Source organism: Gopherus flavomarginatus, chromosome 10 (genome assembly GCF_025201925.1).
Source record: "Gopherus flavomarginatus isolate rGopFla2 chromosome 10, rGopFla2.mat.asm, whole genome shotgun sequence".
NCBI lineage: Eukaryota > Metazoa > Chordata > Testudines > Testudinidae > Gopherus > Gopherus flavomarginatus.
This window is the reverse complement of record NC_066626.1, coordinates 24109918-24125706: the sequence shown is the minus strand read 5'-3', so window position 1 is coordinate 24125706 and position 15789 is coordinate 24109918. Positions and strand designations below refer to the sequence as shown.

Sequence of the window (15789 nt, the reverse complement as noted above, 5' to 3'; positions counted from 1 at the left end):
ATGAGGCAGAAAGTTCTTTCACTGTAAATCTTTTTACTGAGGACCAGGGGAATTACTTTGCAGCTTGTTTTTCACTAACCACTTGGAACCATGTGAAAACCACTACACGTATCCAGGAACAAGGCTAACTGGAATTCTATACATTAGAATTAGAGATTATATTAAGATCATCACAACAGTATGGTGTTGCCTCAATATAAAGATTAGCTCAGCAGGGCAAAAACTTCATCTTTCCACAATCACAACGCTTGCCTACACAGCACTCCAGCTTTTTTAGGTTACTTGTGAGCTAATGGACATTTGTACTAGGACTGGCAGAACTTCACTGGTTAACTCCTGCTCTTTAGGGGTTTATATACTGGTTGCAAAAATTTGCTCCGGATTGAAATTTGGCCTTGAAGAAGATCTCAGTCTCCAGATTTATTTTTTCAAATACTATAGCATGGCTCCCTTTTTGGGAGGGCTGAGGGGACAGAGTACAGACATTACCTTTCTCCACCTTTTTCCCCCCTCCAACTCTCAGTATTCAATACAACCCTAGTCAGGAAATATTCTTCTACATATTGTGTTGTAGCCAATGGTGATGGGAAACCACAGCAAACTGTTTACATCATTTTGCAGCTTCCAATCCTTCTGAGGCATCAGTCTCCCTACCAGCGCCACTCTCCCTGCTCTCTAGAATTTTCACAAATAAATCACCAGCAAAACTGCAAATTTCCCCCAGTTCTGACAGTTTAACCAGCCCAAGAATTCTTTTTCTAAGTGAAACACAGCTACACTGTTTAACAGGAAATGCTCTAGGCCACTGGGCCATGACACGAACCTATTACCAAACTCAGAACACGATTTGATAATACTCCAGTTTTACATAAGACTATATAAATAAAATGCACTTAACTGGGATGTTTAGACTAAAAAGAGACATAAAAATAGGTATAATGCTGAGTCTCCACGCCCCTCTCATCCTACTGCATTCCCAGTAGGAAGTTGTAGCTCATGGGACACATAATCACCCTATATCCCAAATAAGAGAATCTCAGCTGCCTCTGATAACCAAGCACAAAAGGATGGGAATTCAGAGTGTGTCATCTCCTCTGGTTTAAGCAGGCACCCCCCTTCCCCACCCTATGTGTTAGCATAGGAGTTTTGGGTCTGCATTTTCTTCACTGCCTAAGACATGCCCATAGGCTAGTATGTCTCCACTGCTCCATCGTTAAGGCAAGGATGATAACGCATAGCACAAAGTTGTGTTGTGAGGTTCTGAGAGTCTTGGATGACAGGCAGAATACAAATGCAAATGATCATTGCTATTATTCTAACCTAAAACTCTACTTCCCTCGCCCCTCTTCTCTCCTACAAAAAAAGCCAACAGAAAACACTGATGTCCATGAAAGTTGTATGCATGTGTCAAGAGCAGTATATGGCCTTAAAATAGATATTAAAAAGCAAACATGAATCCATTATAGCACCTTCCTAAATAAAACAGCTAAGTTGTTCTCAATTTCCTTTTTAAAAATACCCTGCAGCACTACTTTACAATATGAATTAATGGAAAATGTACTAAGATTTCACTTAAAAATAGTGAAGGAAGCCCTTTTGGAATTAAATTGGTATTTTTAAAAAAAAAGCACCTTAAGCTGTTACGTGATATTTGCTTTTGGTTCCTAGAACTTAAAAAACAGGGCTGGAGTTTTGGAGTTTGTACGTTTTCTTTTAATTAAGCAACTAAAGTTTTTTTTAGGGGCTAAGATTCTCTAACTCTGGGTAGAACTTGGCATAATTTTAGTGACCATGTTATAAAGTCCTTAAAACTAGAACAGACCTGTGACTTTGGCAGTGCTAGTAGGTGCCACCATACTGTATAAATTTTAGAGTAAAAACCCTTCTAGCAGAAGCATTTTAATGAAGGTTCTGTTACATAGTCTCTAAGCAGTGGAATGCATATCTTGGAATGTAACCGCACAACTTTCTTTCTTGTTTTAGATTTCATTTCTGAAGAAGAGTTAAGTAACACACTCCGACTGGTTTTGGCATCTTCACTTGGTCTCACTATTAAAGCTCTCTCCCTCCTTGATCCCCAGCCCTCTGTGCACCATCCCAACAGCAAAGTAAGGGAACAAGAGTAAAGGAGGAATCAGTCCTCACCTTACCTAAGAAGTAGCTGACAGAGGGACTGAGGGGACTGCTACAGTTAGGCTGCTGCGCTCAAGTCCAGTTCCAGACTCCAGCAGCAAAGAAAAGAGGGGACTGATCTGTAATCCTCACCTTTGCGCCCTCTTCCCCATTGCCATTTAGACTATGTCTACACTAGAAAAACTGCTCATTTCTAAGACTGCGTGTCAGCCATGGATGCAGCCAAACTGATGCCAGGCACAGTTTAGCAGGAAACATGGAGAAGAGCAAGCCACAGTCAATCCCTTGTTAACAACTCGGGTCCAAGCACGGTTACTGAAACAGTCCTGAACACAGGATGACTTTGTCTACACTTTCAGCAGCAGTTCCGCTGCTCCCATTGCTGAAATCCATTGTCAGCAAGAGAGAGTTTTTCCAAGCACAGACAGAACCATTGAGACCTTTCTATAGACAACACCGAGCAAATGTGAAGGAAGGAAGGAAGGAATCCACACCCTAGCGAGGAGGGACGCCAATGCGTTCTTTCTGTCCCTTTAGGAAGCAGCTGATCTGCTCCATTCACATTCTCTGTCAGCACACTGCCTGCAAAAAGCCTTCCGGGGGAGTGGGCATGGGGCACGAGCACATCAGAAATTATGACTCAGCATCTTGAACTGAGGGTCCAGCCACAGTCTGGTTTGTCTCGCATGGAGGGTGCCAGTACTTTGATCTGTGTTATCTGAAGGAAGGAAAGCGAGGGCTGCAGAGGAAACCTTATACCTTTGCAGCAGAAGGAGCAGTACCATAGCTCTGTTTAAAATTTAGCCCCCTTTTTAGTAATGCTCTCCTAAGAGCTGGTTCTGTACATTTACCATGTGTTTTTTAGCAGTAGCCATGCCTTTACCAAACAGGTCACAAGGGAAAGGAATTCCATTTAACAGCCACCAGAGCTTCACAACTACATATTTACTTTGTTCAACCAGCGCACTACATTTGGCCACAACCTCCAGAGGGCAAAAGGATCTGCTGGGGCAGACCTACTGTGTGGATTTGGAGGCGTCAACTACCCATGCTTTGGGGACTCTCCAAAAAGGATTGCTACAACATGGTACACACACGACTATATTGGAAGGACTGGCACCTCATCTAGTGCAGAAGGCAACTGCGTGCTCACTTAGAGGCCATTCCTTCTCCCTCTCCCCTAAAATCCCCTAAGTTTACGTGGGTGGCATGTGATAATGATCATCTCTAATCATAATGGAGTAAGAAAAGGGAGAATTAAACAAGTGACAGGAAAAAATATTTTACTATTAAATCAACCATGGTTACAGAGATAACGCCTAACCTTAGCTTTAGCATCTTAGTAGTATCCAGTTACTATGCATTCATCCATATCTGCCCTTGTGAAGAGCCCAAGTCAAAGATCTTCTACCATAATAAATATAAACATCAGCTAACAAACAAGATGAAATAAAACTAAAAAACATTACTGTTCCTCTGCATTTTCTCTAAGTCTAAAAATTGGTAGCGTGTATGACAGGTCCACCTCATTTTTCTTAATGATGTTTTTATTATTCTTTCACTCAATTAAAATAGAAATGGATATTGCATCTTCTGACTGTGTAATTGTTATTGTAATCTGTTTTCGATCACTGCTTGGGAAATGGGTCCAAAACAACATAAACTATCCACAGCCTCAGAATACAAGTCATTTTCTTTTACTACAATACTTAAGAGACATCTATCATGTAGCTCTGCTCACATGTTTGTATTATGGCAACAAAGTTATTTGTAAGTTAGGAAAAGACATTACAAAAAAATCACCTTTTACTCCAAAGTAATGTATAACACATAATTTATAACTTCATTCCTTAGTAGCCATTCACAATATCAAGCCTGAAAACTGTGCACATTTAATTTTTAAATATATAAAGAGAGGAAATTTATATAAACTAAAAATATAGCAGAAAATAGGAATTTATATTATTTTGGCTATATGGTCTAGTTATGGTTTGGAAAATAACTTGCTTCATTTCCAATATATGCCTATCAGTGATATTTATGACAAAAGAACTCTCTATGAGTTTATATTAGTAGGATACATGGTATTTTACGTAAGTTTGCCCACTTATTTGAAGCTTCAGTCCAAATGAGCAGTAAGTGAAATGAACAAATAGTGGGTGATATTCAGGGATAGATGAAGTAGTACATTCGCTTTCATATAAGATGCTAATATAATAAGTAAAGCATCTTGAAAAAGAGTAGCCTTGTGGCTAATGCAAGATGAAAAGCAAGGTTTTGGTATGAAGAATTTCCACAAACAGTCCTTGCCCGATCTAGTTCTTTTGAAAACACTTGCACGTCTTAAAAATAAAAAATAAGAAAGAAAACAAACATACACACAGGCAAAGGAGGACACTGGACTGGGAGCGGTTTATATTTCACTTTGAAAATGCAATGTGCATATGGCCAAAGTGCAGGATGCATCAATTTCATAGGAAAAAGTAGTTGGATGGTAGGGTTGGGTTGGTTTAAGGCTTCCACTTAACCTTCTTACCTTTGCTGGCATTACTGCAGACAAATTTATTACATTATTCTGACTCCTTAATATGACATGTCCTGTAACCAACCCGCTGAAAAAAGAAGTGTTAGTTTGACCTCAGGGACAGCAGCATGACTAACAAGGCACAGACTGGAATCCATGTAAACAAGACATGTACTTAACTCCTGTCCACAACTACCTGTCCCTCTTTTTCATTCTCTCTCTATCCCTCACAGAATTTCATACAGCTGATACACGTTATAGTGCTACTTTTTTTCTTAACAAAATTGAGCACAGCAGCTACTAACAATTTAGCATTTGACACAAGGTTTAAAATCTCTACTGCAGACACGCACTCTCCCCTCCGGCATGCAAATGAAAATAATAGAACTCTCTGGCTCATACTGCACTACTTTTACATTTACAATCATTTGACGCTGCTGTTAAGTCATCCTTGCAGCTTTGTGTCAGGCAGAAAAATTCACCAGTGCATAAGTCTTGATCTATTAGCAACACTGATTTTCACATTTACTCTAAATGTAGACTTAAAAAAAAACAAACAGAAGAATCTTACAAACTTATTGTAAGTTCTTATCACATTAGTGGTCTCTAAAATACCTTGCTCGCTAACAGTTACAACTTTTCATAACTTTTGGGGGGGAGATGGGAATAATGTTATTTTCAGCCAGGTTTAAAATAAGCATATTTATCAACTATTTCAATCTTTAAGGGAAGGTATCTGAACCTTTTCAGATGGTATTATAGTGACAAGCCATTATTAAAACTATCATTCTCTAATCTGAGACAGGTACAATTCTAAATACCTAATTCAATATTTTCCCTCAGTACAAAGACTAAAGAACAATTACTCACAAAGTGTTTGCTTCAAATAATTAGCTTTTATGAGAAGTTACTGTAGCCATAGCCACTTTTAGAGTAGATTTTGTAAGGACTCAATTTCAAATCTGCAACAATGCCAACACGGTTGCCATTTAACGCAAAGAAGGGTTGTTGTTTTTTTTTAATATAATGTATAAATGCAGTAAAAACTTTGTGAATGAACTGAAGAACCTAACAAAGGCAGGCTAATGATAGCATTTTTAATTGTGATGAAAATGTAGTTTCTGCACTTTGTACCACTAACAAATTTAAATTATTTTTTAGGTAACACAGAAAAATATATATGTTTTAACTGACTAGCGTTCAGCAACACACACCAAGCTAAAATACGGCGGGGGGGGGGGGCCGCTAGGAAAGATTAAATTGTTATTGGTTGATAAACATCAATTTCACAATATACACACAAACCAATTAAAAATATTTCCTTCTATAATAGGAAAAATTTACAGATAGGCAAAGTAAGAAAAATGCTGCTTGAGAACTTATTAAGAGTGTGATTTAAGGATATTTACTTTGTATATTTTGACAAATGTAGCTGACAGTTTGTCTTTTAACAATATTAAAGATTTAACTTTTTGAATATCAGCATTAATTGTCATTAAATAATAACTGTCTGCCCCTCCATAATTGCATCCAACTGCGAAATTTTAAATTAATAAAATTGTGGAGTGAGGGTATGAAGAAAACCCATGATTCTGAGCAATTATGAAAACTGAAATAGATAAAAAAGAAGCTTTAAAAATTATCTGTCACAATTATTTAAAAAAAATTGAATTCTCCCAAGCCTAAATAAAGGAGGGAACATTTTTAGCATGGCTAGGGACTATAAAATATTTCTCTCTGCAGCCATCAAATCGTCAACTGGCTTTTGTCTGTTGTGGCTTTAGTTCGTAACTCAGTTTCACTTATACAACAATGTGAAAATGCATCAGTTGCAGTATAGCTGATAAACGATGAACCAAGCTTTGGTTCCTACTCTATCTCTCAAAAACTTTGCATTTTTAACACATTCTGCTATGTTCAAAATGTCTATTTTGTGTTGCCAAAGGAGAACACTCATTTGATAGCTACATATAAAGAGCCTAAATCAGACACTGCTTGAGCTAAGTGCTGAGCAACTTCTGTGTTGTGCAAAGCACCCGCAATTCACATCAATTCAAGAGGAGTTGATAATACTTAATGCCTTGCAGGACTGGGCCTTTAATCTTGAAATACATTAAGTGTTACCAACAGGCAGGAAAAAATCCTGTAAAATGTGAGTTAGCCAAAATAAATTATCCAATTTAAGCTCATTATGCATAGAAAGATAGTAAATGAAGAGCAAACTTGACCAATTATAACTTTTGCAATAGTGAAAAAGCTTTCCTAGTTTCCACTACTTTCAGTCATTTCAAAAGGACTTTCTACTTTAAAAAGACCATAGTGAGTTCAAAACAATCAATTTGTCAATTCTAACACTTTACACTACACATCACCATAAGATTCTTAAATGGCCTGATAACTGTTCATTCACAAAAGTCAAGATTTCTCTTATTTAGGACACACAACAATTTTGCGAATGTGAACTATATACTGCAGCAAATGGTCTCAATTTTATAACAGCATAGATGTCAATTTACATTGCCATTCACTGTGTCATTTTCAATAACAAAACATGTTACATGTGCCAGCTTCCTCTTTCCAGAAGGTCCAAAATATCACTGTGCCCTTTCTTGCTCATGCAGAAGGCATTAAAAATTAGTGGCTTTGCACTTTTGTAAAGTCATAAAAAAGTATTCAAACTATAATGTCAGTTGAAAATAAAGGGTTGTGTATTAAGGTATTGTATAATATGTGAGAGTGTGGAATACAGATTAGAAATATGAAGTGTGACATTTACTGATCACAGAAAGCTTATGACTACTTTATTACAAACAATTACATGAAAAACTAGTTTTCTTCTACTATTAAACCTTGCTAAAATATTTCAGATAGCAAAATAATTTCATTAGGAATAGGAAAACAATTATTTAGCTTCACCTTTAGGAGTTTAATCCATAACAGTAAAGTTTAATATTATTTTCCTTCTTCAAATGATGTCTAAGCTCTTTGTTTAAATTTGGTTGTGAAAATGTAGCTATTTAATTTTCTGCAGCGAAAGTTCCCCGCTGTTCTATACTGCAGCTATTTTGGCATGGACCTACCACCCTCCCATTGGATCAAACCAATTCTATTCTACGGGTCGCTGTCTGTTAGAATCACACTGACAGCACTTCTCTCAAAGAAATGTCCTGTAAATAATTGACAATAAATCTGTTCTGTCCTATAAGTACAGCAAAAGCACTGTTGACAGAGAGAAAGAAGAATTAACATTTAATTCCTCAAAGATGTTGGTCCCTTTTCTTTTCTTTGGTTCATGATGAAGATAATGGCATCAAGCAATTTACTGTGAGGAGGGGAAAAAAAGATGCTTATAGCTACTGCTGAACAGTTGTGGGCGGAGGGGGGGGGAATCTTATTACAGCTAATCTTCAAGTCTCAAATACATAATGGTCAGTGGCTTTCTCTACATGGAACTTAGAGTTCCAAAATTACACGAACCATCAAATTTTGCCTAGGTCACCGAATGGGTGGATACCCTATGTTCTGTTTAATGCATATGTTCAATTGCATATATATTTTAACCAACTGTATCTTTAGTTTAATAACAGACCACGTATTGAAAACACAGAGAAGGGCTATTTTTCTGCCTCAGCAAAAATACAGATGATACACTAGATGAGCCCAGAAGAGTGACTGTTACATTTATCCTCTTAAAGAGATCAGCTATGATCAGGAAAGAAAATTAATCTTTTTCAACACAAAAAGCAGCTCATTTCTAACAATTAATCAGTCTACATCTGCATTACAAGGAGATACCAGTGTCCCCTTTTCCTTATTTAAATTAGATAAGGGTTTTTTTTTCCTAGCAATATACTATTAATGCACAAAACTAAGAATCTGCTTTCTATTTTAATTGATACTGAGTTAAAGCAAGAGAAAATGTAGGGTTTTCCAACTATATTGTATACATGGTATAAAATAGACTACACTGCATTGTCAACTCCTAAGCTAATAAGGCTTTGCGGCTTTCATAACTTCAATCCTAGACATACTCAGCCCTTCCAAATAGCAAAAATACCTTTTTCAGACAGTATTAAAATATTCTTCACCTAGATTTGAACAACATCTAAAACCTGTTACTTTACTTTATCTGATCTATTTATAATGAACGTTCTCTATGCAGACAATTAAAACATGTTAACAGTTATTGTAGGTAAACTTCAGCTCTAAATGATAGCCTAACAATTTAGAATATAATATCAAATGTGATCAATCTGCATGCATGAGTCTGTATAATAATGGATTCCCCCCACCTCCTGTAACAAAGTATATTCTTGAAACAGATATAGGATAGCAAAAATGAACTGGTATTCTTTTGTAAAACTAGCTGTAAGACACTGATTTTGATAGACACTACTTTTACCACACTTGATTGGCATTTCTCTCTGTTGAGAGAGATATTAAAACAGATTTCTGAAATGTACCTATGAAGATCAAAATATGTTTAAGCGTTAATGTTAAAAAGCTGAGAACAATCAGTAGTATAAAACTATCAGGAACGCCCACAGAAGAATGCACGGCATCAAGAAGATTTTTTATATTTGTAGCTTCCTATAAGCATTTAAACCATATGATAGATTTAAGTACTGCTCATGTAAATTAGTTACAACTGCTGGAAAGTTCTCTTTCACACAGATATTATAAAATTAAATTGCATTTTTAACAGTTAAATGAAGAAAAAGATAATTGCTATTAAACTGGTCTCAAACTCATTTAAGAAGCAAATATTACACGATTGCTTCCTGCCTAAAAGTTGATTGTGATATTTGGGTTCTACATTTAATTCTTCTGTACCAAAGCATTAAACAGCACATTTACAATATTCATATTTTAAGTTACACTCTGACTCTGAACTCATTGTCTGTCTTCTTAGAAATAAAATACACAGATACAAATACAGCTCCATTTACAGACAGGTTTGCAAGCTTAATCAACAATTTTGCAAATCTGAATTTCCTAGCTATTAATCATTCTTTTTTCAAAATCCTTATGGAGTGAATTACTAACTGAGAGGGGAAGCCAATTCTAGTAAGTGAATGTTACCCAACAGGAATATAAAGCTGTCAACACCACAGTTCTCCTGCACACTCTAAATTCTCTCCCAGACTTCGTATGTTTTTTAAAGATATATTAGTCTTTTTTCCCAGGGACCCTCTATAAAACCTGCCAGTCAGGAACATCTGAGCACTTGTGTTTTATTACATACATGCTTTAAAACAGACTGGTTAGATAACTGGTGAAACATTTTGGAAAGTGTTGGACTAGCCAGAGCAAAACAAAACTGGACTCTTAACACCTTCAGCTGAAGCGAACACCATTGTAAACAGTACAGAAACTTTAAATTCCCCTATTAAAAACAGCCATGTTTATCTTTTTGTGACCTACATGAGTTTACTACAGCTGCCATAATGGCCCTTTGAATTATGTACATTCAGCTACAAAAGAAGTCAGAAGACAAAATTTCTCTCTAGCAGAGCTGATATACTGTTTGCTGCACTTTATGTAAAATACTCTCACTGAATTTTTCAGTGAGAAAAGTGGAACATCCGTGCACTTAATATTTCTCTGGGAAGTCACTGTAAAAAAAAATGTAATGAACACTAAAAGTTATAAAACTTGTTACCACAGGTCATCAGTCCCGCCATAGCTTTAGATCATTTAAATTAAATTTCTCCATTTTTAATGAAAATGTACAGGAATACTTATTCTTGGGATTTAACTAAATGGGCATAATAGGGGAAAAAAAATCAGCATTTACCTACATAGAACAAATGAAGGGAAAATAAGAGTAATCAAAATGCGACTTGTTAGCATCTTATTGCTCTGGGGTTCAAATCTTAAAATACGTTCTCCGGAACTGAAAAAGATTGTAATAACATTGTCTCTAAATAGAAAAGCATTGAAAATATTTTGCTTTTTGAAAAAGTACAAGTTTTTTCTAAAACGTTTTAAACTTACAAAATAAAAATCAAACTAAGAGTTCATCAACTAAAGTCTTGGAAGTCATTTCACTATGCAACATTTCAATATAGTTTGCTTTTACTGTAGAGTCTTCATCTATGACTAGCACTGGAAAAGGAGTTTATTAATTTATTTTTATAGACACCAAGTTTTGTACATGAAAAAATACTATTTTCTAAAACTCTAATATATTTTAAAAAGGTACTCTTCAAATGCCAACATTTGAGTGTCACAATTAAAGTGACAAAATTATCAGCATTTCAGTGTATATTTGGAGCGATATGAACTTCTGAAACCGACACTCAGTTATTTGCATTCAAAATACACAAAGTAAAAGTCAAAATAATGTGATCATAAACATCAAATCTTAAAAAGAAAATGGGAAACTCTCTCTGAAAAATAGATACGCTAGTTTATCCTGAAAGCTTTTCTAAAAAATAAAAAAAAAAATCTTATACAATGCCATTATCTTATTAAAAAAATCCCCCTTAACTACTTTAGCACTGAATATTATAGATCCTAGATCAGTACTCAGACAAAAATAATTTTATTCTTGCTTTCAATATGAAGAACTAATGAATAAACTGTATTATGGTACTCAAACTATGAGATACTCAGGCAAGCGGTCTAAAAAACACAAGGTGGGGGGGGGGGAAATCACCATGATTCCCCTACATTTTAAATACTCCAGTCTACATTAAGCTTATAACAAACCAGACAGCAGTGAATGAAAATGTAACCTCTTAAAAGTTTGTCTTCAGAAAGGAAAGTCTTCATGTTAAACTGAACGAAATGCTCCGCACTTCAACAGACCAGAGTCAATCTGAACCACCAATATAATCACAGAACCCTGTAAACTTCCTCTGGCAAAGCACAGTTGCAATTAGAAAGCAACATATATATTCCAAAATGTTTGAAGTCATCCTTTTTTTAAGTGCATTTTAATAGATGTCCAAAACTTTAGTTCCAAGTTCTAATCCTTTCTTTAAAATGAAGCCACAGTCCTTCAGTCTTCTAAAAGGCACCTATTGCTATCATACTTACTTTCTAGCATTTTCAGACAGAACTAGTTAGTTGGATCCCACTGTTAGCCAATGAATTATTTTCCTATTAATTTCTAATTGGTATAACACAACAAGCCTTTAACTGTAAAATTATTTCTCCCTTTGCATACTTTAAAAGAACAAAAATAAGAAGAAGTTCAATAAATGGAGATGATTCATCAAAAGCACAAGAAACTGCTGAACTTTTATACCCTTCATTAAGTAAATATACAGATCACTATGATTCAAAAAATACAAGCTGCAGCCTGTCAACAAACTTCAGCAGTTAGAAAGCCTACTGAGAAAAGATGTTTAAATCAACCATATAAATGACAAAACTGTTAAATTAAGTACACAGTCATGTGATGACAATATTAAAGTATCTTTTCCAAATGTCCTTAATACAGACCCTTTCTATTACGAACAGATTAGATTTTTGTATCCATCATGGGCTAGATTTAAAAAACAAAAAAAACCCCACAAACATACATTAAAGCATTAAATAATTACATTTCTTACTAAATATAAAGATGCCCACAGCCTGCTGTGAAATATTTCTCTTACTACCTGATCTGCTACAAAAGTTTAAAGATATTTTTCTAAATGTAATGTTACATTACATCAAATCTTGTCAACAGCAAAATTAAGAGGAAAAAGCAGGACATTTAAGAGGTCATCGGAGAGTTTAGCTTGAGTAAGTAGTTGCTTGAAAAAAAGCAGCCACTTGTGTCACTGAAACATGCCATAAACACAAAATTGAATAGCAACTAGGGAGCAGGGCAACTATGAAATTGAAAGCTCTACAGAGAGTAACTGTGCCAAAGCTACAAAATTAATCTGTAATAATTATGTTAAACAAACTGATCCTAACCATGTGTTTATGTCTTGCTATGTCCTCTGCATAACAGGTTAATTTTATAACTGTTCATATAAGTTCCATAAAGCATATACATTCTACAAGTAACATGTGTTGTAATACAATAGAGCAGGGTTTTTTCCCCCCCATTTAAAAGAATTCATTCATAAAACCATTAGGGTATTATTAATTATTATTATTATTTATAAATGTCCTGATATATTTTAAGTCACTAGTAAGATCATGTTAACTATAGTTAAGTGTTCTCCAACGCTCTCTTTTGCTAATAATTATCTACTGATGCATGAATAAAACTGTATTTTCCCCTCTAAAAATAAGGCTGTCATGCAATACACATTGTAATGTGATCTTTCACGGTCAGTTTATAATTATGTGCATTCAACAAACGAAATCCTGTTTAGAAAGCTTGGTGTACTTGGTCCCAATCCTGTTCCCATTTTTGCTCAGTAGGGGTAGGCTCAGGCCTTTTGTGAGTTGGCGCAGATACAGTGATGGATTAACTGTGGTGCTACAAAGGCCTTTTAATAAATATTTGGTGGAAAGAGTCGACATGAAATGAAGCCCTTACATGCACCCTTTTAGCACTGGGATACAGTTTAACAGCTAAGAGCTTTCCAGTAAAAGCTAGAACCTGCTAGCTGTGACATAAACCTGCCAACACCTCGCACAGAGTGGCAACATGCCCAACAAAATGCCACCTTCTGGATAAACCACTTTTCTATTTAACAGTAAACGAGGCTGGTAGTTACTGATGAGGGGCAAATAGGGTATGGACAATTTGCAATGCACTTCCTGTAATCCTACACCCAGACAGAAAGCTTAATCAGGTGAACCCTGACACTATGCCATTGTAATTCAGCTGCCAGTCTGTTATGTATACATTAATACTACTGGATGGTTACCTCCCACTGATTTGGTCACAGAGCCATTGGGCCTCCCTCGGGTTCCCATAGGACTGCCATTCTGCTCCAGCCTGGCCACCTTCACTGGGGGAGGACCTTTGACATCAGGGCTGCCACTCCCTCTGTCTGGACTATCCCTTAGACAGGGACTCTCACTTCTCCGCTCCATGCTACTTTGACTTGGAGACAAAGTTCCCACAGGCAGATCACAGTAAAATGAACAAGGACCTAGAGAGAAAGAAACATACACAGTTCAGAGGTTTGTAAAGAGAGCATAACCAGGGAGTTCAAGAGATAGTAATCATCATTGTCGGCTCACTTTATCCAAATTAAGCAAACAAAACCCGGCTTTCAGAATGAAATACATTCTCTACAGTATGCAAGCGCTAAACTGCTTGAAACCCAGGTATTTGCACCAGAGTTGTTAATGCATTACCTACATTGATTTAAGAACAGGTAACTAACAAGTACTGACACACAACAGCTCACCAGCGTTGATCGCTCATTTGAAATGTGGCACAAACCATGTTATTACCGGAGACATTTACACCTTACATTTCTGTCTCGTGGGTCAGTTTAGAAAGTTGGGTACTTTGAAAAAGGCAGGTGTTTTAAGTAACTCTTGCACAGAAGTACCCCCAGTCACACGGACACAATTTAATGTGAAGACTCGATTGTGAATTAATACAGCGATATACGGAGACATCATCTCTCTTCGGAAGATCACTCTAAAAACTAATTGTGCGCAAACACCGCAAGAGTAACAACTGGATCTAAAAATACTCTGGGCTCCACGCAAATGTGACCTGGTACGTATGTTAGCAAACGGGCATTAAAGTCGGTACGTTTTTTTCAAAATAACATGCGACAGGTATCTTGATTACACGTCTCCGATCAAAGCGCCGTTAACACATCCCGGGTCAAGCCGCGTCTTAGTTCATTGATACTCTGAGCCACATGAAACTCAAGTTCAATTTCACTCCAAAACCTCCCCCCACCCACCTCCGCTCTCCAGACCTCGCGTTCTAGCGCTAGTGTTTGCAAGGGAGCTCGGCTTTGCAGGTTTGACTACACAGCGCAGTACAAACCAAGCCAGAAACCCCGCAAGAACTGCGTGCCCCGATCCTGCGAGCCGGGTTGCTGGGAATGGCCCCCCGGACACACCGGAACAACGGACAGGGCATTGCTGCAGCCAGGGCTGGTTCTCTCACAATTAACACCGCCGCCGTCATTATTTCCTGGACATCGTACATAATAAAACTAGCTGGCTCCTCCCGACAAAGGCTGCTGCGAGCGGCTCACCCACGCGGGGCTCGTGGGCGCGCTCCTGCTGTACTTACTGCTTATAGTCTGTCTGTAAGTTGGCTGAGTTGGGCTCTGTCCATGGATCAAAAGTAGAGAATCCAGGGTGGAAAGTTTTCTTGTTTCCTCCTTTTACGTTCGTGTTTTCTTCCTTTCTACTTCCTTCCCCCCTCCCCACCCAGCTGACCCCCCTTTTCCTTCTTCTCGAGTCCGAGCTTTAAGGTCCCGGGTCAGGGGGTCTTCTTGGGCAGAGCTGGCTGTCACGAGTCAGAGCCCCTTCCACAGAGGGCAGCCGGGGGAGTGAACAGGGGTGGAGGGGACGAGGTGAGGCGACTGGCTCCGAGGGGGGGAGAGAGAGAGGCCCCACTTACACCTTCGGCGGAGAAAATCAATCGCGGGGGAGAGAGGGGGTGGCGAGGGGGAGGGAGGCCGCGTCTAAAGGGCCCGCTATCCCGGGCAGCGGGAGGAGAAGCGGCAGCAGGAGGAGCCGGGAAGCGGGCGCTTGTGATCGCGGTGAAGAGGCGGCAGCCCCCGATGTGTCACTTTCAATCGCTCCCTCCTCTGCCAGCAGCAGCAGCAGGAGGAGCAGGAGGGACTCGCCACAGCGAGAGGAGAGAAATGATTATTAGTTGCGTTGAGTCATCAAGGCAAAGTGAGTCCTTTTTGGGGTTGTCCTTGGTTTCAGTGTCTGGATGTGTGTGTGTCTGTATGTGTGCGGTTTCCCGTTCTCAGATCTTTGCATCCAAAATAGCAACCACCTCCCGCCCCTGCCTTCCTCCTCCCCCCACTCCCCCAATAAATAAAAGTCTCTGGATAAGCTCAGGTCAGGTACAGCGCGGAGAGAAGCAGCCCACCTGCCCCCCACCCACCCTCCCTCCAAGCCAAGGCTGCCGCTGGTCCAGCCAGCCCCGCTGCCTGCAGAGGGGTGGGGAAGCAGGGAGGGAGGGAGACCCGCCTGGCAGGAAATTAAACACCAATAAATAAATAATGAACGTCCCCCCGGAGCGC

General features: G+C 38.2%; 1 protein-coding gene across 3 annotated transcripts in view; it reads right to left on the bottom strand.

Moving 5' to 3' along the window:
• The window catches only part of SATB2 (SATB homeobox 2), a 157782-nt gene extending 142245 nt beyond the window's left edge, over positions 1-15537 (bottom strand). For 2 of the 3 annotated variants that reach the window (XM_050969515.1, XM_050969517.1), the window contains exons 1-2: positions 14820-15537; positions 13480-13707 (exon numbers count right to left, since the gene is read on the bottom strand). In XM_050969515.1, the coding sequence (XP_050825472.1) occupies positions 13480-13648 (169 nt within the window). In that variant the 5' untranslated portion in view covers positions 13649-13707; positions 14820-15537. Of the gene's footprint in view, positions 1-13479; positions 13708-14643; positions 14705-14819 lie in introns of those variants that run through there. The other variant, XM_050969516.1, reaches the window with a different exon arrangement.
• Between the last annotated feature and the right edge of the window lie 252 nt (positions 15538-15789).